The sequence below is a fragment of the Lepisosteus platostomus genome, chromosome 8 (genome assembly GCF_059453375.1).
Source record: "Lepisosteus platostomus isolate fLepPlt1 chromosome 8, fLepPlt1.hap1, whole genome shotgun sequence".
Classification (NCBI taxonomy): Eukaryota; Metazoa; Chordata; class Actinopteri; order Semionotiformes; family Lepisosteidae; genus Lepisosteus; species Lepisosteus platostomus.
Genome location: NC_142618.1, coordinates 26,184,860 through 26,211,226, shown reverse-complemented (window position 1 = coordinate 26,211,226; position 26,367 = coordinate 26,184,860). Strand labels below are relative to the sequence as shown.

Genomic DNA, 26,367 nt, shown 5'->3' with positions numbered 1-26,367 from the left:
AGCCAGTGCCTGTTCTGGCAAGAATAGGCACAAGGCAAGATTCACAATGGAGGGGACACCAGTCCATCGCCGAGCACACCAGGGACAATTTTTACAAATTCTTACCAGTATGTCTTTGGACTGTGGGAGGAAGCTAGAGCACCTGGAGGAAATCCAGGGGGCGAACATACAAACTCCACACAGATAAAACACCAAGAATTAAACCCAGGTCCCCAGCTCTGCGAGGTAGCAGTGCTAAGCACTGGCAGAGGCATTACCTGTATTTTGAATGGTGGCAAGTAATTATCCCTTGTTAACTGATTTGAATATTAAAGTGCTGGTTTCTCATAACTTGCAAAAAGTATGATAATATATGCGTAGGAGGAAATGTGTGACTTTTGTGTTTGCATGTGTGAAGGTAAGATGATGAAAAAAGTTGTGTGATATTTGGTAATGAAGCGTGCATTTGAAAGAATGTGATCATTTTGGTAGCAGTATTTTTATGGCATTTTATTGACAACTGTAGGGAGTAAGTCTGTTTTTGTGATTGGTCCTCTTAGATAGATAGATAAGACTTTATTAATCCCATAGGAAAATTGATGTGTACTGCACACTGTTTTACTATTTCAGTCCTGTGCTCCTCCCATTCTACAAAAACTTACATAAAAGTATTTCTTTTGTCTTTAAACACAGTAATGCTTATTCTCAAATGGCAAATGTCATGCCTGTTTGTTTGTGGCAGTGCAAGCAGGCATATGAATGCCTGTATGATGGCATTTCAACTTTCAAGTTGAAAGTTGAAAGTTGAACTGGATAAATGTGCACATCAGGATAAATTACCACTTATTGCACTCAGTGTAATATTGCCATTGTAGGAGGTGTTTTAGAGAGTAGACAAACATCCCCTTAGTTCTTGCACAGTGAATGTGCTAGTCTGTGCCCTACCGATAGCATTTGTACAATGATATAGGATACCTTTATGTAGGGGTACCTGAATTGAAGGTGCCAAGTTACTCTGCAGCATAGATAAAAACTCAAATTCTGTGTATATCAGACATGACCATTTTTCATCATTCTCCCCAGGATAAACTGTAGCACACTTAGACCATAGGTTTCTAACTTAGAACTAGCTATAAACAGATCCTTGCACCACAGGTCTGGTATTGTGTAAAATCAACAGTCTTGGTGGATCAGAATTTACTGTGATACTAGAAGTAGATGAAGTAGATCTGCAGTGCTCTTAATGTTTCAAAATCAGGAGTAGGGTTGTTAACGATAAGTTCCAGGATTATTTGATTTTATGTATAATTTTTTTGTCTTATTGAGAGAGGTTTCTCGTAAAGGGTTCCTTTAGCATAAAAAACTTTGAAATTCCTGTTAAATGGCATTACTTCTGAGTAGCCAGGAAAAAGTGTTCACTGAGTAGAATTCTTTTGCAATGTTGTAGGTAATGGAAGAGGAGGTGAATCTATATTTGGTGGCTACTTTGAAGGTAAGTATACATGTACAACAATGGGGACATATCAACAGAGTACTGAAAGTGTGATACAGCAGCGAAGTCCCTTTACATATATTCAATGTAATCTGCTATCAGCTTTTCCTTATTTGCATGAGGCTAAGTTGCATGAAGAATAACTGAATGCATGGTTTTCAGATAGTGTTTTTGTTTTAGTTTACTTTCCTTCTTTGTGGGTATTCTACTTTTTTATTTTATGAACTTTAGGTAATTTTGAAATTTTTCTGACTTTCAGCATGGAGGTTAGGCAATTTTTAATGAAAAATCCTATCTTCCTGCCTAAAATTTTCAACATATTCTTTTATTTATAGAGAATGTGGTCTTTTGCAAAATGAAAAGGTAAGAGATATATACAGCTCAGTAACACAATTCAAACATTGTTCCCTTACACCCTTCTCATCGTGACAATGGGTAAAAAGTCTTCCATGATCAATATATGGATGGAAATGTGATCTGATTGAAGACTTAGTTCCTCTCCAGTTGGAATCATTAGTTGTACTGATCTATGAAGCTATGGATATTGTACACTGTAGTGTTTCTGTTTCTTCAGCCAAAACATACGGTGTATATATAGATACATAGTAATTGACCTGTGTATCTTGATGTTATTATTGCAATAATGAGGTTTTGATTCATTATGCTGGTCACTGAAAGGTATTAATTGTTGTTTTTTTTCCATTGATAATGAACTTGGTGTAGTTAAAAGCTTTATTTTTGAGGTGAAATATTTTTTTTATGTATGTAAAGAACATATCTGTAACAAATGAAAGTTATGATCTGTGTTGCTTTGTTATTGCTTGGAAATACTGCATGCATGTACCCACAAATGTAGCCTGCATTTCCTTACAATTCGGATATTTACTTAGCAGTTCTTAGTTTTTATGTTTGAGACTTTGAAGTTTAAACATTAATTATCTGAGAAGTACGTAAAGCCTGTAATACTATTAAATGTGGCACATTTCTGAGGAAAAGTACAGTGCAGCCTCAATTTTAATGCCAGTAGTATATTGATTTGATCAGGGTTTGTTGATAAAAACTAGTTTTTGGGAGCCAGCATAAACTTTCAAGCCTTTCTCTGAACCACTCTTTGCACATTAACAAGTAAATGAAATGGATGGGTTGAATGGCTGCTTCTTGTTAGTAATGCTTCTAATGGGTTTTAAATTCTTTTGGACAGTAGGGAGGGGCTCACTGGATATTTCTTTTTTTCGCACAGATGAAAACTTTAGTCTCAAACATGACAGAGCATTCCTTTTGTCAATGGCCAACCGAGGCAAAGATACAAATGGTTCGCAGTTCTTCATGTGAGTAACATTCATTATGATATTTTGTAGTGAAAGATGGGAAGCACCATTCATGTGAAAGATGGTCCATATAATTAACATAATCATGTGGTCATCTCACTCTGTGAAGTTTGTCCATTGCAGACTTAAAGAACACCAGCGAACTATTCCTTGTGCCTTGCTGAATATTTTTCCATCTCATATTTTTGCAAGTTGCATTGTTACAGGTTGTTGTGGAGGATATAGATCATTCACTAATGTTTTTATGTAATGGAATGATTTATACAGTCTGTTCAAATTCATCTGTTTTAACTTTATTTTGGCATGCAAATCTTTTCTAAAATGCAGTTAATTTTATATTTAACTTTAATTTCAAAATACCACTTACATTTGAATTACTGAGTGACAAATGATTCGTTTACAATTTCAATAGTAATAGTACTCAATGGTAAATTTTAAATGATAGTAACTGATGATAGTAACTGCCATGGGATTTCCTCTGCTTATTATATCGGAATATACTAAAAAAGTGTATATGGGTGCTTGTTTTAGCATCTAAAATGTAGTCTCAGATTAATTTATCATAATATTCAATGCTGAAAACTGCATTAAAGGTAAAGTACCTGAGCTTTCCTTTGCATAATATCAACCATCTTTTTCTAGTTAAGACTGAATGGGGCTTCTCTGTAAATATTTTATTTTCCTTTTGATTTTAAACTTCTGGGACATCTGAAAACTGTGGTGACTTTTGGATCTTCTGGATATTGTGTGAACTTAGACTTGTATTTTTAATTTGTTTACACTGAAAGTAGATTAAATAAAACAGGACTCTAAAATTTTCTGTTTAATACTTGTAGATGGCATTTAGCATCTCAGGAGTCAATGTTTTGTATGACTAAACAATTTTAATATGATTGTTGTCCGTACTGCAATTTCTAGTGGAACTTCATACGTGTCTTCATACATGCATTCATATTTTACAGTTTTTTGTAATATTACTGTAGCTGGCTTGATTACTAAATCCACAAGAGGCTGTCAAAAACAATTTGTATAGACATAAGAAATACTAAAATTTGCATGTTTTAATTCATACCGATTTTATTTATTTTTTTAATTTGAAAATAAAAATTGCAAGATTTAAGTGACAGCTTGAAAATCTGCAAAATGCATGCTGTTGATTAACTACTTTAAATATCTGCAGAATATCTGCATATTCTTGGTGTTCTACAAGATAATCATTTAACATTTCCATGCACATTTTGAATGTTACACTTACTATAAAAAGCTTTGTATTTTTACGATTACAAAAAATTTACAATATTTAAATTTGTGATGCTAAAATTTCAAATATTGTTGTATTTATTTGTAAAATACATTTCCCTGAAAATTAATTTCACTCATAAGGGGTATTGAGGACCAGATCTGCATTATTCTGTGGGGTGAATGGGTGTTTAGTTAGATGCCAGTTGAAGTCTGAAATTATGTATTGTTGGATTTAAAGTTTATAGTAATGAAATGGCAGAGGATATTGTATCACTAATGGAATAGGTACCAGCTGTCATACCCTGCAGTACAGGAAATTGTGTTGCATTTTCACTCTTTTCCTTGACTTGTGATAAAATGGCGGCAGTCATTGTTGTCATTTAAGTGCTGGCAGTCCTTGCCTCTAGCCCAAGTTTCTGTACTAACACATGACCTATTTTATCACAGGTCTAAAGTGCAGTTTACACAAAGCAAACAAAAGAAACCAGAATGGCAAGACAGCTAAGTTTTGGAACTGTTATATAATCTAGGCTTGTGCGTCTTTTCAGGAATTGGTTAGTTTTATGCGTTTTATTGTTTTCACCTCTTGTGATGGAATTAAGGCTAAATGAAAATTTTAGAGTCCTAAGCGAATTCTCAGCAATGTCCCAGTTGTACTTGAATGACATGAAGGAAGTTTGTTTTTTTGCACTGCATAGAACCTCTTAATGTGTATTGCAGAAAATTCTGAATGTCTTGTTGCTATTTTCTTATTAATATATGCATTCTAAAAGAAAAAAAACTCTTGGACTCCTTTTTTGTTTACAAATGTATTACAATTTTTCTCTTGCCATTTTTGTGTAAAATTTGCAGAAACACTCTAGCATCCTGCTCTTCAAAGGTAAAGTGTCGTTCTAAGGCTGTGCTTCTCTCTCCTCACTGTGTATTGACTATTAACAGTTTGTATTCCAGTCATCCTCCTTAGTTTTAAAACATTCAGTTATATATCGCAAGTATTTTATGTGTACTGTGGAAACCTGGTTGATGTTCAGATTTTTTTTCCTAATTTGTAAGCCTAAACAGTTGCCTTTTCATATAGCTATCTTAGATATGTACATCCCTGGATTTCATTGCTACTGAAAAACATCCATAAATCCAGTTAGAACCCTTTAAATGTATGTCAAGAAGAATTATTTGTTTAGTCTGGAGAATATTTTCAACCTAAAAAACTTCCAACAACCTTTTTTGGGCTAATAGCAAGTTGTCTCACATGTTACAAATTACCTTGTATATTACTTGATTATAACTTCTGTCTTCTTTAACAGGACTGAAAAATACATTCAGATGTATTTGTTATTAAATTTAGTGTAATAAAAATAATTACAAAATTTGTTAGACAAATACATAAAGGAGCTCTGCCTTTAAAGAACATCTCTTTAATAAAGCATGTGATTAAAAGGAAATTTGGCTGTCCTTTGTGCTGTATTGAGGACATTTTAGTTTTTAGTCTTAGCAGGCTTCAATACCCGTTTATAGTATCATGATGAAAGGTATCCTGTGTATGTTATTAAAGATGTGCTTAGACGTTACTTTTCTATGTGACCTATATAAATTCTATGGCTTTTGTAGTTAACTGTTTTACTTTGTGTAAGTTTTAATCAGGTCTCGAAGTATTTATATAACAAAGCTTATAAGGCTTCATACTTCACCTTTTACTGTTGTCCATATTAGCAAGAATCTAAAACATTTGATTTAAAGTTGTATTACACAGAACTAATATGTACTTGGGAAAGCATTTGAACACAGTTGCTAAATTAGAAAATCGTTAAGTTATTGTATCTCTGCTATGAATAAAATGTTGCCTTCTTTTCATTTAAAGTTGCTTGTTAGGTTACTTGTCACTCTTGCATTAAAAGTAAATATCAGTGATTTTCATAGCTGTAGTGATTTTTTAAAAATTCTTTGTTTATTATATTTATCTGGCCTTTTTTTTCCTCCCCCATGACTTCAACCACCTACTGTACTTTTCCCTCCCAACCTTGAAATAACCTGCCTGAATGGTTATGGTTGTACTGGAACAGAACTACAAAAATGGCACCACATCTGGATGGGTACGTTTTTATTCATCGCTGTTCCGTATTAAAATGAAAAATACCATAAGGACATATTATACCTATTTTTTAACAATAAGTTTAAAAGTGAGCCCTTCTATTTAATGCCTGATGTTTTTCCCTAGAATGCAGATTTTACAATTTAAGCATCTCACTGAAAAACATTTTCTTCAAAGTAGCACTGCAAAGCAGATTTTTAATATTTAATATTAATGTATTTTCCTAGGGGTAGCACTCAGGTACTACAATTTTGAGGGAAGTAAAAAACTGGCAGAATGTACCCAGATAATTATAGTATACAGGCATGAACAAATGAGAAATTCGTCACTTATGAAACGTGGAAGCAAACCAACAAATAATTAGATTCTACAAAAGTATCATTGGTGCATAATCAGATTATTTTAGATTAGTGCAATACTGATAGAACACACATTATAGTGCAGCAATGTCGTGCTGAGGATGTGTTTCAGAGAAGAAATGCTGGGGGAATCTTTGCTAAATTACATGGATTCAAGGAGTACATTTTCTTATACATGAGAGGCATATGAGGGCTTCATTGGGGTAATATGAATGTCATTACTGATGTTTTATCATAGAATTATATTCATATACTAATTTTTGCAGAAAGGTATTTTATAATTATAGTTACAGAAGAAATGCGTTCTGTCTACGTACCAATACATTGTTGGAGCTTGCATACACTAACCACCACAGGGCTTTAACATGGCAAGACTGAGAGTGATGGGAGGAACTGCATCTGTCAGGACAGGCTGGGCTGTGGCTCATTCTTGGAGGTTTTAAAGTTTAAAGTATTACAACTTTAAACTTTTAAGGGATTACAAATGGCAGTGCAGTAAACATTCATGTCATGCCACATTGTTATTAACAGAGAGCTTGCTGTTTTCCATTGCATTTTGCCTTTAGCACAAATAGTAGCAGTATACCCATCTCCTGGTTTCTGCCTAGCCTTTATGGAGTAATTAAAATAATGGCCAGGAGAAAGAGTGCAATGGCAAAGCTTCTCTAATGGAAATATGGATGTAATTGCACAAAATTGGTCACAACAAGTAGATAAAAGGTATAGATGCTTTTACATTGTTCTGTTGAACATTCGTATTGTACAAGAAAATGGTATATCTGAATATTTCCTTACTTTTGTCCTCAATTATAATGTTCCCTTTAGCTTCCTGTTTTCAAACCACTGGTTTAAGTCCTACAATTATTCAGAATATATTGTTGTAACACTGATAGAATTCTATTTATATAAGTAAATGAAGTTTATAGAACTTATCATTTTAAACAGATAATGATGCAGTATATAGGTATTTCTAATGTACTTTTTTGCAGCAAGATGAAAAGTGCCACCTTTATCTCAAATCCCTGTGCTCATGTCAAACCTCCTTTTGTCTCTGCAGAGTGCATGTCGTCTTTGGATTGGTTATCTCCGGCTTTGAGGTGATAAGGCAAATCGAAAACCTGAAAACTGATGCTGCTAGCAGGCCTTATGCAGATGTTCGAGTGATTGATTGTGGGGAGTTAATAACAAAGTCTGATGGTAAGGGTTTTTTCTTTCTTTCATTGTTTTTCTAATTCTTTAGGTTTTCTTGTAATCTTACTTCATCTTCCCACATTTGCACAATTTAACATTATAACAAAACACATGTTGTCAAGGTAAAAAGCGCTTCATATATGCGAATAATTCTTGTTATAATTTTATTGTATTGAATTTTATTTACTTTAGCATTTTCTTCCTTGTTAAATCTTTCTTTATAAGCAGTGTCTTAGAAAGCCAACATCTTATTTTTATCAGCAGTTAAATTAGTTATTAATAAGTTGTTTTTCTATAACTAGATTTTAATATAACTAACTTAAATTGTAAGTACTGTATGGTATCAGCCTTGATAGTTGCAAAAAAAGTGATGACTTTAGTGCAGAAAACTGAAATTCTAAATAAAGTTGCAAGTGAGTCAAGTGCATCTGCTGTTAATAGGGACCTTGGCATGAATTAATCCATCATTTGCCAAGTAAAAAATAAAAGAAAGTGTTGCTTAGAGTGGCCTGAAGAATGTTATAAAGTGTTACTTTGTTCATAATTAAACCATGGTAAAAATGGAAAAGGCATTAAATGTTTGAATGGATGCCATACAAATTAGAGACATTTTACAGAGGCTTTACAAATGTCTTGGGAAAGCTGAAGATGGAGAAGAGACTAGTGTTGTCCTCTGTTGTCAGCGAGAGCTAGTTGTAAAATCAGGATGCTTAACGTTGGCAGCAAAAGGGACCACTGGAGTTTCTAGAGTTTATCGAGGAAAAGAGCAATAAGCCTGAAAGTGGAGACTGGAGTATTATATTAGTCAAATTTGAAACTTTAGTGTGTGACTATTGGATTTGTGGATATTCATGATGTTCAATAAAGCACTATCTTTTTTGGAAAGCAAGGATATGAGTTGTCATGTTTACCAATGTTTTTTGAATTCATCTATGAAAGATGAGAGACGGTAATTATGTATTAAAGTCAGTCTATCCTCTAAAGTCACACTTTTTAAAGTGCCTTAAACTATTCCATTGAGTGCAATGAACTCTTTCACTCATTGCAATGATTAAAAAAATCATCAAGCTCACTGAAAGAGAAATGAAAAGGCCATGCTTTGCCAAACAAGATCCTTCAGCCAGTGGCAGTATAGACGTGGACACATAGGAAATTCTGTTCATATGCCATTTAGCAAAACTTGTACAACTGCCAAACAAGACATGTAATACCCACTAGCTGTTACAGACCAACAAGTCTTTATTATACAAGACCATCTGTATGAAAATAGGTTATAGAACTGGTCGTTGTATATAAAACATAGCTTCATTGGAGGTTTATAATTAGTGGCACATAGATTCCGGTATAGTTAGTAACCTAGTCACTTGTCAACTTATCATGTTTGCAAACGATTTAGAAGCTGCAAAGGAAATTCAAACAAATTTAGGTGGAGTTCAGGACTGGGCAAACACCTCCCAGATTGTAGACAAGTGCAGATTGTTATGTGGGGCTAGAAAAAAACAAACTGAATAAAAAGATCCATTCTAAGACAAAGCTACCTTTGGGGGAAAAAAAGAAATGTTTATGTGACTGTATTGTTTACATCATCTAGATGATGTAAGGAAGCAAAACAGAAGCTGAAATTTCTGTCATGAAGTATTAAAGTATAGAATTTAACGAAGAGATGTTATTTTAGAGTTGTACAATGTACTCGTAGGCCCTCATTGAGAATTTTATGTGCAGTTGTTTTTGCCACGCTGTGAAAAAGTTATTGCTCTGGAATACCTTCAGTGAAGAGCAAACAGGTATATTTCCATATTCAAAGAAACATTGAGAAATAATTATTTTTCGTTTTAAACAGAGAAAACAGAGAGCCTGGCACGGGACATGAAACTATTTGAAAGTGCATTTAAAACTCAGAACCATAGGCACTTTTTACACAAGGTTTTGAGGGAACCTACTTAGTTATGTTGTTGAAACTGATAGTCTAGCTTATTCAAGAAGCTGCTGGGTGAACAGAAGTTACTAGCAAACAAATATGGTAGATTGGACAGACAGCTTTCTCTTATTTGTAAATGTTCTTATGATTACTTTTTAAATTGGTGGCCCTTTAACACCTCTGGAATGTCTTCATAGCATTCATCTTTGATATTAATAAGCTGCTGGTTTAATTTTGAAATGCACTGATTTTTCTCATTTCATGAGAACATAATATTGATCATTCGTTCCTTGATTAGCCACTGTTTAGTGATTTGGTACAAAAGTGCTATAAGAATAACCTTCACAAAATGAATGTTGCTATGTTAGGGGAATCTAGAAAGATAAAAGATTTGGTGACAGTTTTGTGTTTAGAGTATGTAGCAATAAATTTGCAGTTTTAATTATCTGTAGAGAATTTTGCATACAACACATCAAAATATTTGGTGTTATCTGGGATGGACCTCCTCCTAGTAAACAGAAAGTTACATTAAAAATGCATAATTGTTCCCCATTTAGGAAAAAGTGTTTGACAAATATTGTAGCTTTCAAATCCCTATACCTGGCAGCACTGCAGAATTCACCTTTGTAACACATAATGGAGATAGTTATGTAAAGTGTTCTGCATTATAATTTTTCACTTGATATGGCAAATGAACTGAGCAATTGTTTTATTAGTCCTCTTGAAAATACTTTTGCAAGAGGTTTCCCTAACAGTGAACTTTGTGTTTTGCGAGATGTGTGTTCAAAAAATCTTTTTTTTAAGCATTTATTAAACCCGTTGGTTTGTTTAGCTTATGGAGTGTAATTGTTCACTTCAAAAATTGTTATTGGTCATGGTTAGAAGTGTTGGATCATGAGTGTTATTAAAATGATTACTTCTGGTTCTATGTAGTTCAATTAGCCTTTTATGTGACTATTATTTATCCATTATGTTTCATAATACTGTTTAAGCTCTTAAAATATGTTAACAAGAGCAGGAGACATTTATCATGTCAGAAAAAAAAATTGAAAGCAGTTGTTTGCCCAATGTAATATAAAACATAATACAATTGTTGAACCTAAACACAGTGTTTCTGTGAGCTGTGGAAAAGCTTGATGGAAGATACAGAAGGGAAGAGCACTGTAATTTCATTGTTTCCTTACCAGATACTTTCCTACCTTTTTGCTGTCAATTCAGATTTGTTTTTTGTTTTTTGTACCCTTTGTTGTATTTTTTTGAGAATTTGCGATGGATAGAATGGCAAGTCTTGCAGATGTTTTATCACATATTGAGAAATGTGTTACTTGTTTTTTTTTTTACTGCCTTTATGTATTAAACTGTTTATAGCTATATATTTTTGCAAAGGCTACAGAAATATTATTATCATTGTAAGTGCTAAAGAGGGTTAAAATACCAAAAACAACAAAACAGACCAGTGAGTGGAATTCAATAGAGCCTTAGGCAATCAGCCAGCAAAATGAACAACTCAAGATTCCACATATTGCACACTGCTGTCCATTAACCTCCACATGCAAGCAAGGCAGCCTTTACCCTCTTACAGTGGTTCCCAACCCTGGTCCTGGAGGAACACTGTCTTCTTGTTTTTACTTCAGCCAAAGTCATAATCACTAGCTATTTAATTTCAATTGTTTCTATTTGGGCATGTTTATAAATGTGCTTACAGCTCTTAAAAGGGATTCATAATTGGTAACCACCCTGTACCCATTCCTGAGTTTTGGGTGTCTTGGCTGAAAAGTGAGAAGATTAGGATTCAGTTTCCAACAACACTCTGGAGTGACAGAAGAAACAAGTTTGAAGTCAAGTCAAGCAGATCCATTAGGCCATCGGTGAGCACTGGAGATTGAGAGCACAGTTGTAATAAAAATCAACAAATGCTTAGGACCTTGGGAACCACTGTCCTGCTACGTCTTCTGCCCATGGGTACTGGATAGAAGGGGAGCAGACCAGACAGAGGGACACACGCGCAATAAACACATCATCTATTGCAAACAGTTTTACTTATAATCAGCAAGTGATAACTTCACTATTCTTGGTGTGTAAAGTCCATTTACAACTCCTTTCTACAAAGCAGATTAGTGGGATCAGATTCACCATGTTGGGACAATGTCGCTAACTGTCTGACTAAATATATTTGCTAACCTTTCTTATTATAAATATTTAACTAGTCCTCAAGCTGATTCAGTAACGAAGAGAGTGTTTAAGTTCATCATAGCGTTGAAGGGTTAAGCTTTTAAATTCAGCCTGAAGCTGTGTAATAAAGTGTCAGATGAACCTAGAAATAAATTGCACTAATGAGAAAACATACATTTTTGTGTGAACTTACAGGCTTCCCTGTCGTTATATAAAAAAATCACCAAATACCAAATGTCACCCTGATCTGGTTTGGAAGTAGAATAGTGAAATAACCATGAATGTTGGGTTTAAACGACTATCAGCTCCACATCCCTATAGCAACTGTTTTAATTTTATGTTTTTTTTATCATTTTTGGTCTTGCACAGCAGAGAACACAGTTCAGTAATCGAACTAAATGCGTGCAATATCTGTTGTAAAAGTTGACTTATTGATCCTGGCTCTGTAATGGATTTATTTGGATGGCATTTTGTAACATGATCTGCTACTCAGTGATGCTCATCTAAACTGTAAGCTGTTGGCTGCTTTGAGATTTATTGGATTCATTAACTGCTATAAACTGCACATACTATTATATTAGAGAGAGCACTTTTTAACTGCTAGAAGTGCGATCCACAGTTCTCTGCTCTCATATGTGGCAATTGATGACATGTCATTAGATACTGTTGTGACACGTTTAGCAGATGGTAAGCTGTCATGGAAAAATTTGGTTTCTTGTGGTCACTCTTGTATTGCAGAGTGCCATACCCTTCTGCAGTGCCCTTTTTATATACAGGAAGACCCCATTATATGCTTCCCTGCACATAAATAGCTTTTTTGGGGGGGAGGATTCCCCACACTTGTATTGTTTATGTAAAAAAATGTTGGTATAGTTTTGAAGCCATGTTTAACATTACCATTTGTTTTTGTTATAATTGAAATGCACATGGGAAAATGCATTGGAAAGCTTTTGTATTTAACTTATCCTTTAGTCCTGAAGTTCGTGAAACAGGGTCACGGGGAGCAGGAACCTATCCCATCAAGCAATGGGAACAAGGCAGGATACACCCTGGACAGGACACCGGTCCATCACAGGGCACATACTGACACAAACACACACACACCTTTTCCCAGAAGCCAATTAATCTACCAGTATGTCTTAAGGCAGTGGTTCTCAAACTGTGGTACACGTACCTGCAGTGGTACGTGGCGTGCCGCCAGGTGGTACGCCAAATGACCCTGGACGCCGAAAAAATCGGGATGGGTTTTTATATTTTGTATTTTTATACGTGTCGAATACGCAGCCTATGTACTACGATACAGTGCGCGCTAATACTTCAGTGGACACAAGAGATACTCTGTAATTCTATACCACTCTATAGGAATGCGTGCTACGGACGCAAGTGACCAATTGAATTTAAAAAAAGCTACTGTATCTCCAGCAAATAGGGAGAAAGGAGAATGTGCGTGATTTTGGAACAATGCCAACGTTGTAAACACAGGAATGCATAGATATGCGTTCTACGAATGCTGGTAATCTTGTGAGCACAGGAAAGCATGAAAAATAACAGAAAAATATTTAAGAACTGTTCTAAGTTAATTTGAGAAAAATACACCGAGCGTCTCTGTGTTTCTCTCCCATGCGCATGAAATAAATACTTAAAATAAACACTGAAATAAAAACAGAAAGTGGAAAAATGCAAGCTTGCGGATTGCTAAAGCAGGTAAGCCCCACACTACTATGTGTGGAGAAAAGGCTGCTGAACAGCTCGACCTGCTCCACCCCCTGAAAGACAGTCATTCATAGAATTATTGAAATGAAGGATTATATCAAAAGTACGCTGACAGACCGCGTTAAGATGAGCAGATGTTTTTCACTGCAATTAGATGAGTCTGTAGTCGATTTGGCCAATTTGCTCGTTTACGTTAGATACGAGTTTGAGGGTACGTCCCGTGAGGACTTTCTGTTCTGTAAGCCGCTACCAACAGGCACTACAGGAGAGCACGTATTTCAGCTTCAGAATGAATTAATCGAAGAGAATGGCATTGACTGGATAAAATGTGTAGGAGTTTGTACAGAGCAGTGACAAGCTGACACAGCGGTGTAGTTGCACGAATTAGAGAGGTTGCTCCAGAAATTAATGGTTTCATTGCAACATCCACCGCGAGACCTTTGCCGTCAAGAAAATGCCTGACGCTTTAAAATCTGTTAAGACTGTTGTGAATTGTATCAAGGCTCGAAAAATTAATTCACATCTGCTTTGCTCGACTAAACAGGCTCACCCATCTTACTGAAATGGTGCTTTTTTATTTTTATTTGTTATTGTTTTTTTTCTGTAAAACACTTTGAGAAGCCACATTTTAATATATCAAACAAAGTTTATTATTATAATATTTATTATATGTATGTGTGAGTGTGTGCACACACATTCTTGTTGGTCATTGAGACTTTCTGGGGTTCCTATGAGAAGATGACTTGTAGGTGGTACTTAGATGCTTTGGTTGGATTAGGGGTGGTACTTGGTCCAAAAAGTTTGAGAACCACTGTCTTAAGGCACCCGGAGAAAAACCACACCAACAAACAGAGAGCAAACAAACTCCCAGAAAGCTCCCCAGGAATTGAAACCATTGTGAGGCAGCAGTGCTAACCAAAGCATCACCTTGATGCTCCTTAGCATAACAATCTTAATTTTATTTTTTTCCCCAACAGCATTAAAGTGCATTGAAAATCACAGAAAAATATATGCATGTTTTAGAGTGTTCTATTCTAATGGTCACAGCACCGATAGTAATCATATTTACTTGCCTCTGTATTGAATATTGGATATCCTTTATAAGCCACTTCACTGGAAAAAACTTTTCTCTGTGAACCCAAAACAGAATATAATGGTGAAGGAATTGTTCTAATTACGAAAGGCATTCAATGCTTATTTCACACATTTTTGGTTATTGTGATGAGTATTCAATTATTGGTATGCAATATATGTAGTACATAAAGGATCTTGTTGCCAGCCCAAAACTCTAGACTAATTTAAGGGCATGATATTGTTAAACATAAAGGGATTTAAGTTGTGGAATAAGCATGATTTGATATCTTAGCCCAGTGTCTACAGATGTTTTTCTTTAGTGTGACTGAATAAAATGTATGCATTTTCTTCTCATTAAACATCTTTGTCTTGTAGTGCTGGGAAACAAGAAAAAGGTTTTGTCCCATTCATCAGACAGCTCCATCAGTTCTTCAGATTCTTCATCATCCTCTTCTTCGTCTTCCGAGTCTGATAGCGACTCAGAGGAGAAGTACAAATCTCGTAAACGGAAGAGGCAAACAAAGAACAAGCATTCAAAGAGGAGAAGAAAGGAGGGAAAAAGGAAGGAGAACCATACCAAGAGACATCCTTCAAGCCAGAGAAGGTGAGTGTTGTGAATCATAATCATGCCTAATTAAATACATCATGCAATCAAATACATATGTTGAAATTTGATATGTATCAATTTTTCCAATTGTCGTACCAATAAACAACAAATTGATTGATTATTTGCTGGCATTTTATACATATATATTGCTTTTAACTGAGGCTGTTTTCATGCTCAGAATATTTTACATTACTCAACAAAAAAGACTTGAAGTTACTTAATGCATTTACATAATTCATAAAACATTATTTGTGGGACATAATGTGTTTTACTCAGTATATTTATGAGGCTTTTTTTTTTAAATGAGAGTTTCTTGACATGCTACACCATCCATTGAAATTGAACATTTGTATGATATTGGTTTACATTAAATTGTGGCTAAGTTTTGTTAACATGGAACATAATGCTAACAATTTTGATGTTACTTGAGGTTCACATCCTCTGAATATTTATGCAAGCTTCTAAATTGCTTTATTTGCCAGTAAAGTAGTGATACATTTGAATTCACGAATTTAATGATAAATATAAATGAAAAAATTCCTGTTTTTTGGAAGTTCTTTAAGTATTTCACATCCAAGCTGGGTCAAATTTAGCGCTAACCTTTCCAGTTTCACACATGTAAGTTCCATTCCACAATGGACCTTTCAGAGAGTGTAGAACACTTAGCCTTTGGCTCCATTCATAATATGTTACCTCTGGCCTCATTTTGAAGACCTGCACAGACATACAGTCACTGAGAGGCTGAGATTATAATCTGTGGGTTGTGCAAAGTATTTGAGTTGGCTGTGAAGTTATAGTTCAATTGCAAACATGATTATTTTGGCAAATAAGTACACTGTTGTTTTGAAATAAAACAGAAGTCATTGAATTAGATTTCTTTAGTTTTCAGTTGCACATAGAATTTATTAATCAATCATCTGAGTCAATTCTTTGTTGCAGTTATTATGAACATGAAGCTGTAGATGAGGAAAAAGAGAAGGATCTCAATATGAAGAGAGAGAAACCTGTGGTACGGCCGGAGGAAATCCCACCTGTGCCAGAAAACCGATTCTTACTGCGGAGGGATATGCCAGTTCAGGTGGCCAAACCTGAGACGTAAGTAGAATTGCTTGATATCTCCTGCACAATTAAAGGCATTTGTATTTTATGTTTGCTGCTATTCAGGGCCGGCCCCTGCCATAAGCAAAGTGGGCAACTGCCTGGGGACCCGAGGCCTTTATTGGCCATCGATGGAGTGGTGGCTCTGTGGCTAAGGATCTGAGCCTGTGGCTGGAAGGTTGCCGGTTCAAATCCCGCAGCTGGCAGAGGAATCCTACTCCGTTGGACCCCTGAGCAAGGCCCTTAACCCCAGCTGATCCAGGGGCGCTGTACAATGGCTGACCTTGTGCTCTGACCCCGAGGTTCTCTCCATGTCTATGTCTCATGGAGAGCAAGCTGGGGTATGCGAAAAGACGAATTCCTAATGCAAGAAATTGTATAGGGCTAATAAAGTGATGTTATATACAATTTCTTGTTTTAGGAATTTGTCAAAATGTGCAGCACCACATATTTTTAATCAGCACATTCAAATGTGAGAGACAAATTCACTTTAGCGGCTCTTTCTGTTGCTGCTGTGGATGATCCTAATGGAAGCCCAGTCAGAAAAATGACCAGTCATAGTCAAGTACGTAATGTGTTTTTGAAGCTCAGAAAAGGAGAGCAGGATAAGCGATCTTAAAACAGAGGTATGCCTAATCAAGTCATTGTATTAATGCATGGCATGCGTAATAATGTAATACATTGTATTTCATTTGGTTTTGAGTCTGTCAGATCCACGTAACTAGCGAATGGTAGACATAAGACATTTCCAAGCTAGACATGTAGACTACTTGAGGTGTTTTGGTAGAAGTTAACCAATTCACATTTTTCACAATTGTACACACACAATGTAGGTCGCCTGCTAAAATTGGACGCTGCCTGGCCAAACAAAAGTATGAAAGGGAACGTACAGTAAAAAAGATTGTACTTTTTGTTCTTTATTCTAAAGAATAAAATAAGGTAGTGTTGGGAACTAATAGTAGTGTGTGTGCAAATCATGATCTGTAGGGGCTTCTTTCTAAGGTTTTGCATGGCCCTCCTGCTGCTGACCACTTTCTGTTTCAAATAATAAAATATTTTTGAAACATTATTTTCTCATTTTCTTTTCTCTGTCTACAGTGCACAGCTTGAGAATTCTTCAATTCCAAATGATCTCAAGCCAGCAGTCACAAAATCTGGACGTAAAATTAAAGGCAGAGGTACAATGGTATGCACCTTCTCTATTAAAACTTAAGAAAATTATTTATTGATGTTACTGTCCAGCAGATGTTCTTAGCTTTGTGCTTAAAAGATACTTTCAGGTTTTTTTACTAGTTCTTTGAAAGATTTCATGTAAATGTATATAAGGTTTAAAGTTCTTTAAAGTGTCTGTTTTCCTCACTATCTTGAAATCAGTACATTGTAAAAACATATTATTTTAGTTCCTAAATGAAAACCATGGTTCTCTTTAGATGGGATGGAAAGCTCCTACAAAAGTGTAACCTTGAATTACCTTTATAACCTTGAATTTACTCATCTGGTTGTTAGGAGTTATGTAAAGGTATTTGCAAGTTCTTGTCCATAATACTAAACCTCAGAGACCCTCTATCAACCTCAGTGGCTATGTATGTTTCAAAAGAATCTTATAGCTATTGTACATATTTGGTGTGACCTTGAAGAACTTGAGATTTAGTTTCTTTTAATATTCCCAAAAGAACATACATATTTTGCAAATGTCCTTTTCTCCCTTTCTCCACATTTTTATTGATATGTCAGCTTTCATTTTGATTGTTAGACTTTTTTCACAAAGCAAAAACCTTTTATGTTGCATCTGGTGCTCAAGTCAGGGAAGCATAATGCAAGCGTAATGTGGAACACCTCAATTTGTCATGGAGAGTACAGATAACACAGCCGTGTCAATTTACAGAGATATCACACTCCTCCTCGATCAAGATCTCGTTCCGAATCTGAAGATGATGGAGGAAGCAGTGAAACTCCGCCTCACTGGAAAGAAGAAATGCAGAGAACAAAGACATACAAGCCTCCTACTGGAGAGAAGTGGAGTAAAGGAGACAAGTATGACATTTGAGCATATTGAGTAACATCATTACATTTTTATTTTAAACATACCTTTTACCCGTTAGGAGGAGTATTTTTAACTCATTTGGTACAACTTCATAGTTTAAATATCTCTCATTTTAACTGTTGTTTGTATTTGCAACTGATTCTCTATAAATTCTCTCTTAAAAATAACTCTTTGAAATGGTAGGGTCTTGTTTAATTTCAGTCTCTAAACCCATCTTTTTCAAATTAAACATTATGTTAGTAATGCTGTTATATGCTATTATGGAATTGCTAAATTGCATGTGCATTCTTTACAAATTGTGCAGTTTTGTATACATCCAATTAAAGGTGTGGTGCGAAATGTGTAATTATACAGTACAGTCTAGACATTATGCCACTAGGTTATTACAAAACTGCTTAATTGTTTGCACCTGGTTGAATAAGCATGTTTTAACCTATATGTGCTAAGATTATACCTGATATTTTTTACTAAACGTTCTCAATTTCCTGTTTAGTTTTTTGAGGGATACCATTGTATTATATTAATTTAAAATTTAAAAGCTTATTCATTGATTCATTTTCTTCAGTATTTAAATGTATCTAAGTGAAAACGAGTTAATCATGGTAGTTTTTTAGTATACTTTAATGGCATCAGTTAATTTAGATAATGGTTTGTCTTAAAATTCAGTCTTTCCACTGAGGGTATTAATTTTGACTTAACAGATTGAATGACCATTATTCAAGCAGATGGGATAACAGAAGTGCCTCTCCTTGGTCAAGGTCCTGGTCTCATGAATGCTTCTCTGATCACAGCACTGAGAGATCCAGCCAACACAAGAGACGCAGGAAAGAAAAGAAGAAAGCTAAACACAAAAAGAAGTCAAAAAAGCAAAAACATTCAAAGAGACGCAAGATTCTCAAAAGCAAACCTAAAGATTCTCCCCTGTCGGAAAATGGGTCATCCCTCTATTCAAGCAGGATATCCAAGTTTTCCAGCCATCGTGAAAGAAGGTCTCGTTCTTTCTCTACATCATCCAGGCGCTTATCAAGAGAAGAGTGGTCGGATTCAGACAAGGTGCGTCATTCCTCTCCTTCTTCCAGAGACTCACACTCCTACACAAGGTCAAAAACCAGATCAAAATCCTACTCTAGAAGCAAATCAAGAACAAGATCTAGGTCCTCTTCAAGGTCAAGAAGTGTGTCCAGATCCAGATCCCAGTCAAGATCACGTAGAAGGACAGCTTCAAGATCCCCACGTAAAGCAAAGCTAAATAAGAGCAGCAAAGCAAAGGTGGATCATCCAAAACTAACAACCCTTAAAAATGAGAAAGTTGTGAAGCCAGAAGTGTCTGAGAGTGTTCCTGTTTTACCTTTAAGTGATAGTCCACCGCCTTCTCGATGGAAGCCTGGGCAAAAGCCTTGGAAACCTTCCTATGTCCGTATTCAAGAAATTAAAGCAAAGACGGCACCAACAAACCTTGTACAGGCTGGTCATACAGTGAGCAGTAGTAAGGAAAATGATCACTCATCACACCATAGTCAGCACAAAACTTCAGACAGTGAGAGAAGCAGTGATTCAAGAAATTACAGCAACAGGAGCTATAAATACTCAAGAAGGTCACGAAGCAGGTCTTCAAGAAGTAGATCATATAGCAGGTCATGTAGTAGATCTAAAACGAGGAGTCATTCAAGATCCAGATCACATTCTCCACTGAAGTCTGAAAGTCTATCTTCATCATACAGTAGATCAGATTCATATGATTCATACAAAGAATATGAAAGGAAGAAAAATTCCTCAGAGAGAAAAGAAAAACATGTCTCTCATGTAAGCAGTCCTGAATTAAAAGACAGTGACAACTACGTGACTAACAGCAAAAAACATGATGTAAATAAAATAACTCAAAGCTTATCCTCTTCAGAGTCTACTACTGACAGTGAAAACGCTGAAATTGACAGAAAGAAACAGGATGATAGAGAATCCAAGATCCAAAATACAAAATCTGCTTCCCTGTCAGAAGTAGATAATGTTCAGACAGCAGATTCAAAGCATGAAGAACCAAACACTGGCTCTGTTGTGGAAGAAAAAAAATCTAAGTCTGAGTGGGACAGCGACAGTGATAGCTCGAGAAAAAAGACAAGTGTTAAAGATAAATCATCTGAGGCACAGCACATAGAATCACATAGGACTGATGAGAAAGATAGCGTCAGAAAGGTGTTTCCTATGAGTAAATGGGATACAGAAAGTGAAACAGAAGGTGAGACAAAGAAGAGCAATGTATCTGATTCTAAACGCTCATCTGGCAAAGAAGAGGGTGAAGCAAGCTCTGAATCAGAAAGTGAGGGCCTTATCTCACTCAATAGCAAAACATCAGGTAATGCTTCATCTGAAAATTCAGATACTAATATAAAATCTGTTTCAAAAACTCCATCTGTCTCTGTTGTGGAAGGGTCCAACATAAGTACAGGAAGTGAAAAGCCCAAGACTAAGAAAAAAGCCAAACGTAAGCACAAACACAAAAAACGAAGTTCAGCAAAGGCAGAGTCAGACAGAACTAAGGCCAAATCCAAAAGTAAGAAGGCTAAGAGAAAAACTCAGAAACGCAAGGAAACATTCCACTGGCAGCCTCCCCTGGAATTTGGTGAAGAGGAGGATGATGAAGAGGAGCAAAACCAGCAAGTCCAATTGAAAAAGAACATATTAAAAGAAAGCGCAGTAAAACCAAATGGAGGGCATTCTTCCTCCAATTCTGAAGATAAGGAAAGTAAATTTAACACTGACAAAAGTCAGGTGCAATCCAAAGAAGTTTGTTCATCACAATCAATCTCTCATAGTGTGAAAGATATTGGTGAGCTGACCAAAAAAAAGCAAAAATCAAAGCAATCCTCTGAAAGTTGCAAAAAAGCTGAAAACACAGAAGAAATGTCAAATAAATGTGATGCAACAGATACAGAAAGACTTTTGCCAAAGACACCAGAGAAGCCAGACCCATCAGATGACACTATGGAGATCTGTACACCTGAACCCAGTACTCCAGAAAGGGACCATCAGATATCAATTATTTGTGGGATTTCAGAGATGTCAGAAATTGCATGTCAAAATAGTGAGTCTAGCAAAATTAATACAGAAAGTGAGGATAGTTTAAAAACAACTCCTGTAGAAAATCCAAAAATGCAACAGAGGCACAGCATGCCACCTTCCACTTTGTTGGTAAATAATGGTCCAGAGGAAGAAAATGTCAAAAATGAAGTTCCAGGAGTAGTTATTGATCCTAAATGGAAGCCTCTTATGGGAATTTCTAATCAGCAGTCAGTCAGCACCATGGCGTTTGGTGAAATTAAAACCCTTGATCACCCAGAATTAGGGGAATTTAAACCTCATGGTCTCAGGATAGAGATTAAAAGCAAGAGTCGGGTTCGGCCTGGATCTCTGTTTGATGAAGTACGAAAGACAGCCAGACTGAATCAAAGACCGAGGAACCAAGAGAGCTCAAGTGAGGAGAGATCCCCATCTGTTGGTAACAAGAGTAAGTCACGGAGTCGGACCAGATCTCTCAGTAAATCCAGATCTGTATCGAGTCAAAGAACAAGATCAAGGACGAGATCCCTTTCCTACAGCCGTTCACGTACAAGATCAAGAAGTTCCAGTTATTCCTACAGGTTGGTTATGCTGTTGTATAGTGCATTTTTTTTATTAAAATAATTTATTAATGTATTTCTTTAGTTATGTCTTCATATTTTCATTCAGTAGTTTTCTTTTTATAATCACTGTATGCATGATTGAAGAATGTTACCATTTAATATCATAGAAGGACTTTAAAGATTTTACAAAGGTGTTCACCAAGATCAATTGTAAAAATTGGTAGTACAGTAAATATTTATTGTATTCTACCTTACCACACATAAAACCAATACTTTAAATTGCATTTGTATCAAATTAACGTTTTGTTTTTCTTTCTTGCACTTGGTTACATTTGTAACATTGGTAGAACTATATATTATTTAATGACTGTTGTCTTGAAGTTGTGTTTTTGCTTCTTTGATTTAATAAGGAACCCCAAAAAATGTCTTGTCAGAAATGAAAAGTTCAAGATCGAGGTGGGTTTTCAGAGCAGTAGTTAAGATTATTGATCAGTTTTGTCCAATCACAATGCTACAGGAGACTCATTCCACCTTTTGCACGTATTAAGTCAAAGCTGGTAGACATGGACAGCTGTTTCTCTTTCATTAGTGCTCCTCAGCTTGACAGCTTTGACCTGTGTGGAGGATGTGTACATGGATCACTAGGAAGACTGATTAACAAATCTCTATTATTTATAGATCCAGAAGCTACAGCAGAAGTCGTAGTAGGAGACGGTACAGCAGAGATCGATCCCTGACTCGGAGCAGCACCTACAGGAGTTATCGAAGTCACAGGTGAAATTTTCTTTTCATACAGTCTGAAGGCATTTTTAAATGATGTTATAGAATAAAAATAATTAATTGTAATATCGAAAATAATAAAATGTTGTTAAAAATATTCAGTACCTTTTTAAACACTAACATTATTTTTGCACATTGTTATATCAGCTTATTGTGCTGTAATTTAAATTAATATTTTTTTGGCAATTCCATTGTTTTACAACTTGACCAAATAGTCAACTGAAAAATTCTGATTAATACAGATCATTTATACAGGAGATCATTTACAGGAACAATTTAAGTGAAGCACCTTGCTCAAGGTCAACAGTAGTGTCTCACATGAGGTTAGAAAGATCTCCTTAAACATCTTTTAACCAGCCAAATTTTATATTTAAACTAGCACTACTGTTTGCAAGTTACATTTGTAAAATCATATTTTTTTTTACTGTGTTAGTATTAAACCTTGATAAGGTGCCCAATATAATTTAAAAAGCAGTTGCAGACTCGATCATTTACCAGACAGAAGTGTCAGGTATACTTCTGGTTGTTATATGTTGCAGATAAAATTGTTACAATATCAATGCAGTGGCTAGCTCTACAATACTAGAAACCAGTTCAATCTGTGTGCAGCACAGTAGAGTACAGGTTATCACTGCTGCCTCACAGATGTCAGTTTTATTCTAGTCTGGAATTTCTTCCCCCTTTTCAAATAAATGCTGGCAAGCAATTGGTATAACGTCTGTGCAAGCACTCCCTGTGATAGACTAGCATCCTGTCTAGAATGTAGTTCCTCTTGCGCTGTGTGCTTCTGGAATAGACTGCATTTTCAAAAGAACAAAATTGAAACCATGTGAATTTTGGAGCCTTGTATAATCTAACGTGTGTAATTTATATTTATTTTTGTTTTTGTGTCAGCAGCAGGACTTCGAGTAGGAGTCATTCCAGAAGCAGGTCATATGATCAACGTAGAAGGTCCAGGTATGTAATACTGAAATACTGACATATATAACTTGTAAAAAAAGTATTCTTTTGATATAATGGTAGATGGACTAAAAAAGCATTTTTGGGAGAAAACAGTTTATTTTACATTTGGAATTATCCATAATCAGATGTCATATAATTGTGAATATATATAAATATATTTCTTAAAACGTTTTCTACTAAAATCATTTTTTGGTATTTCTCATGTGATAAAGTTATGATTTTGGTTTATGTTTATCATGTTACACATTTATGCTCAATGTGACTCAGATCATGAATTAATGAGTGGTATGGTATGTACAATATAATACATTTTATATTTGAGTAATTCCATGCATACATAGGAATGTCCAGATTGTTTCCAGTCAGGAAACTCAACATAAGTGAATTCTATATTCAGTTTTATCACATTGTTTTCAACTCTGGTGAGGGTATCTTACATCTTAAATATGTTTTGTTCGCTGAATATGTATTCAATCAGGTCACACTCGTATGACAGTGACTATAGCCGAAGTAGCTGGAGCAGCAGTAGGAGGAGGAGAAGTTACACTTACAGGAAGTCAAGAAGCTATGACCGCAGATCCAGGTACATAAACCTGTGAATTTTGTTAGCTACCCTAACAGAGTTTTGGGCAAATTAAAATCTCTTTTATTCCTCACAGTATTATCACATTTCTGTTGTTTATTATGCCTGAAGTAATCTTGTGTAAATGTGTTTTTTTATAAGGAAATAAGTGATTGTTTTCAAACATTGTTTTTACATTTTTTCTGGGATTTTACATTTTGGATGTAAACGTATTCACACTTTTTAACAAAGAATAAGCTGCCCTTTTCATATATTTTTGTGATGTCATATTGTATGGTGTATTTTTCAGTGTTAATTTATATGAGAAAATTCATGGTGTCTCTAATTTCATAACTTTATCATATTATTAATTATATCATACGTAATCTTCATGGTTTTCCGTTTTTATAACTATGAAAGAGATATTGGTAATCCGAATAAATTTGACAAGCTAATATAGGTATGCCACATTCACGAGCATAAGATTTGCTGTATTCAAAGAAAGTATTCAGAGTCTTAAGTAAAATTTTCAAGTATCTTTGGCCATGGCTTTTCTTAAGTGTATTTTCTCAGTAAAATAACATCTTCTCAAATACGTAGAGACATGTGAATGATCACATTCCTTATTTTTAACCACAATGGCATTTCCTACATTCAGCAACAGTAGTAAGAATTAAAACCTATGTCTCATAAATAAGTATAGTAACAGGTATTTTTTTCCCATAAATGCATCCATAACTCAGTTTTGATATTTCATGGTAAAATATACATATACATGCACAATATTACATTCTATAAATCTTTTTTTTTCCTTCTGCAGGTCATACCGTTCCTACAGTAGAAGTGATCGCAGTTACTCACGCCATCGGAGTCGCAGTGCTAGCAGCAGATACAGCTGATGATGCATAACACCACATTATCTCCTGTACATAGGCATTCAGTTTATTAAGAAGAATACTTTGCTTTCTGGATCTGGCATTTAATAGAGACACTTGACATTCTAACCGGTACTTAAAAAACTCAGAACATGCACAGTGTCTACAGTGTAGTGAGCATGCTCTGGAGGAATGATGCAGCCCTCACTGCAAACATACAGATGCTTGGCAAGTCCCTGGTGTCACTAGGGAAGGGCCTGGTGTGAATCTTTTGGCTAATAATCAGGCCCACTCAAACCAGGCTTGAGCCATTTGTGTGTCATTTAAAGGGAAAAGTTTAATGTTGTCTTATAACCCAGAACTAAATCCATGATGTCTGGATGGACCTGTACTCTGAATGAGTGATTGTAAGTTGAGCCCCAAGTCAGGTATAATGTGAATTTTTGGATAACCAGCTACTGTATATACCTTGTGGTATATTTACAATGGGAAAGTGAAATGGGTATATGTAAAAACTTTTATACATATATAAAAAAGATTTTTAATGTTTCTGGATTGTATTTTCCTTTTTTACAGTAAAATTGAATGTATGTTTCAAGAATGTTAAAAAGTTCTTAATTGCTTAATCAAATATGTTGAGCTTAATCCACAAATAAGTAATAATTACAGTAGTGTTGCCTCAATATCTGAATATTAGGTGTTTTCAGGTTCTTGTAAAGATGCCTTAATCTGCTTTTTTTATAAAGTAGTGAGGAAAATTAAACGAATGGGTATTTACAGAAGGGAATAGCCTTTTGTTCCTTAATTGTGATGTATTAATCTAAACATTGGCTTCAGCTTCACTTTATTTCTTGCCATTAATTCTTAAACTATTCTGCTATGAATGTAAAATAAGATTAAAAGAATTCTCATTCATTCAACTTTCATTCTTTTTCCATCTTTATCTAAAAGACTTGCTCAGTGGCTTGCAGATGTTTTCTAATAAAGTTTTCAGTCATTTATGATTTTTTTTATTTAGAATTTACTCTGAAAATGAAGTCAACAATGTCATAATTTACTGGTGCAGTTCTTTGGTTATTAATGTGATTTTAATGAAAGCAGACACTTTATTTTCTTCTTTCCTCTTTTTATTTTAAGTGCATGTTTAGTGCTGCACACTACAGGTATGTACATCTGACAAGGTGTACTGTAAGTATCCTTCAGTATTTTTAGCTCACACTGATTTTTTTCTCATTTACCAATTAGGCTGATGCTTTTGAAATGG

At 35.2% G+C, this 26,367-nt stretch overlaps 1 protein-coding gene across 9 annotated transcripts in view; it reads left to right on the top strand.

The window, feature by feature from the left end:
- Nucleotides 1-26,102, top strand: part of nktr (natural killer cell triggering receptor) — a 42,418-nt gene extending 16,316 nt beyond the window's left edge. Inside the window, exons 2-15 of one of the 9 annotated variants that reach the window (XM_088643002.1) lie at nt 1,427-1,834; nt 2,712-2,799; nt 4,894-4,921; nt 6,102-6,131; nt 7,547-7,686; nt 14,933-15,161; nt 16,104-16,259; nt 17,361-17,448; nt 18,148-18,296; nt 19,008-21,941; nt 22,602-22,697; nt 23,598-23,660; nt 24,145-24,249; nt 25,049-26,102. In XM_088643002.1, the coding sequence (XP_088499128.1) occupies nt 6,112-6,131; nt 7,547-7,686; nt 14,933-15,161; nt 16,104-16,259; nt 17,361-17,448; nt 18,148-18,296; nt 19,008-21,941; nt 22,602-22,697; nt 23,598-23,660; nt 24,145-24,249; nt 25,049-25,127 (4,059 nt within the window). In that variant the 5' untranslated portion in view covers nt 1,427-1,834; nt 2,712-2,799; nt 4,894-4,921; nt 6,102-6,111 and the 3' untranslated portion in view covers nt 25,128-26,102. Of the gene's footprint in view, nt 1-1,426; nt 2,800-4,893; nt 6,132-7,546; nt 7,687-14,932; nt 15,162-16,103; nt 16,260-17,360; nt 17,449-18,147; nt 18,297-19,007; nt 21,942-22,601; nt 22,698-23,597; nt 23,661-24,144; nt 24,250-25,048 lie in introns of all 9 variants that reach the window. The other 8 variants (XM_088642998.1, XM_088643001.1, XM_088642996.1 and 5 more) reach the window with 8 other exon arrangements.
- The last annotated feature ends 265 nt before the right edge of the window (nt 26,103-26,367 follow it).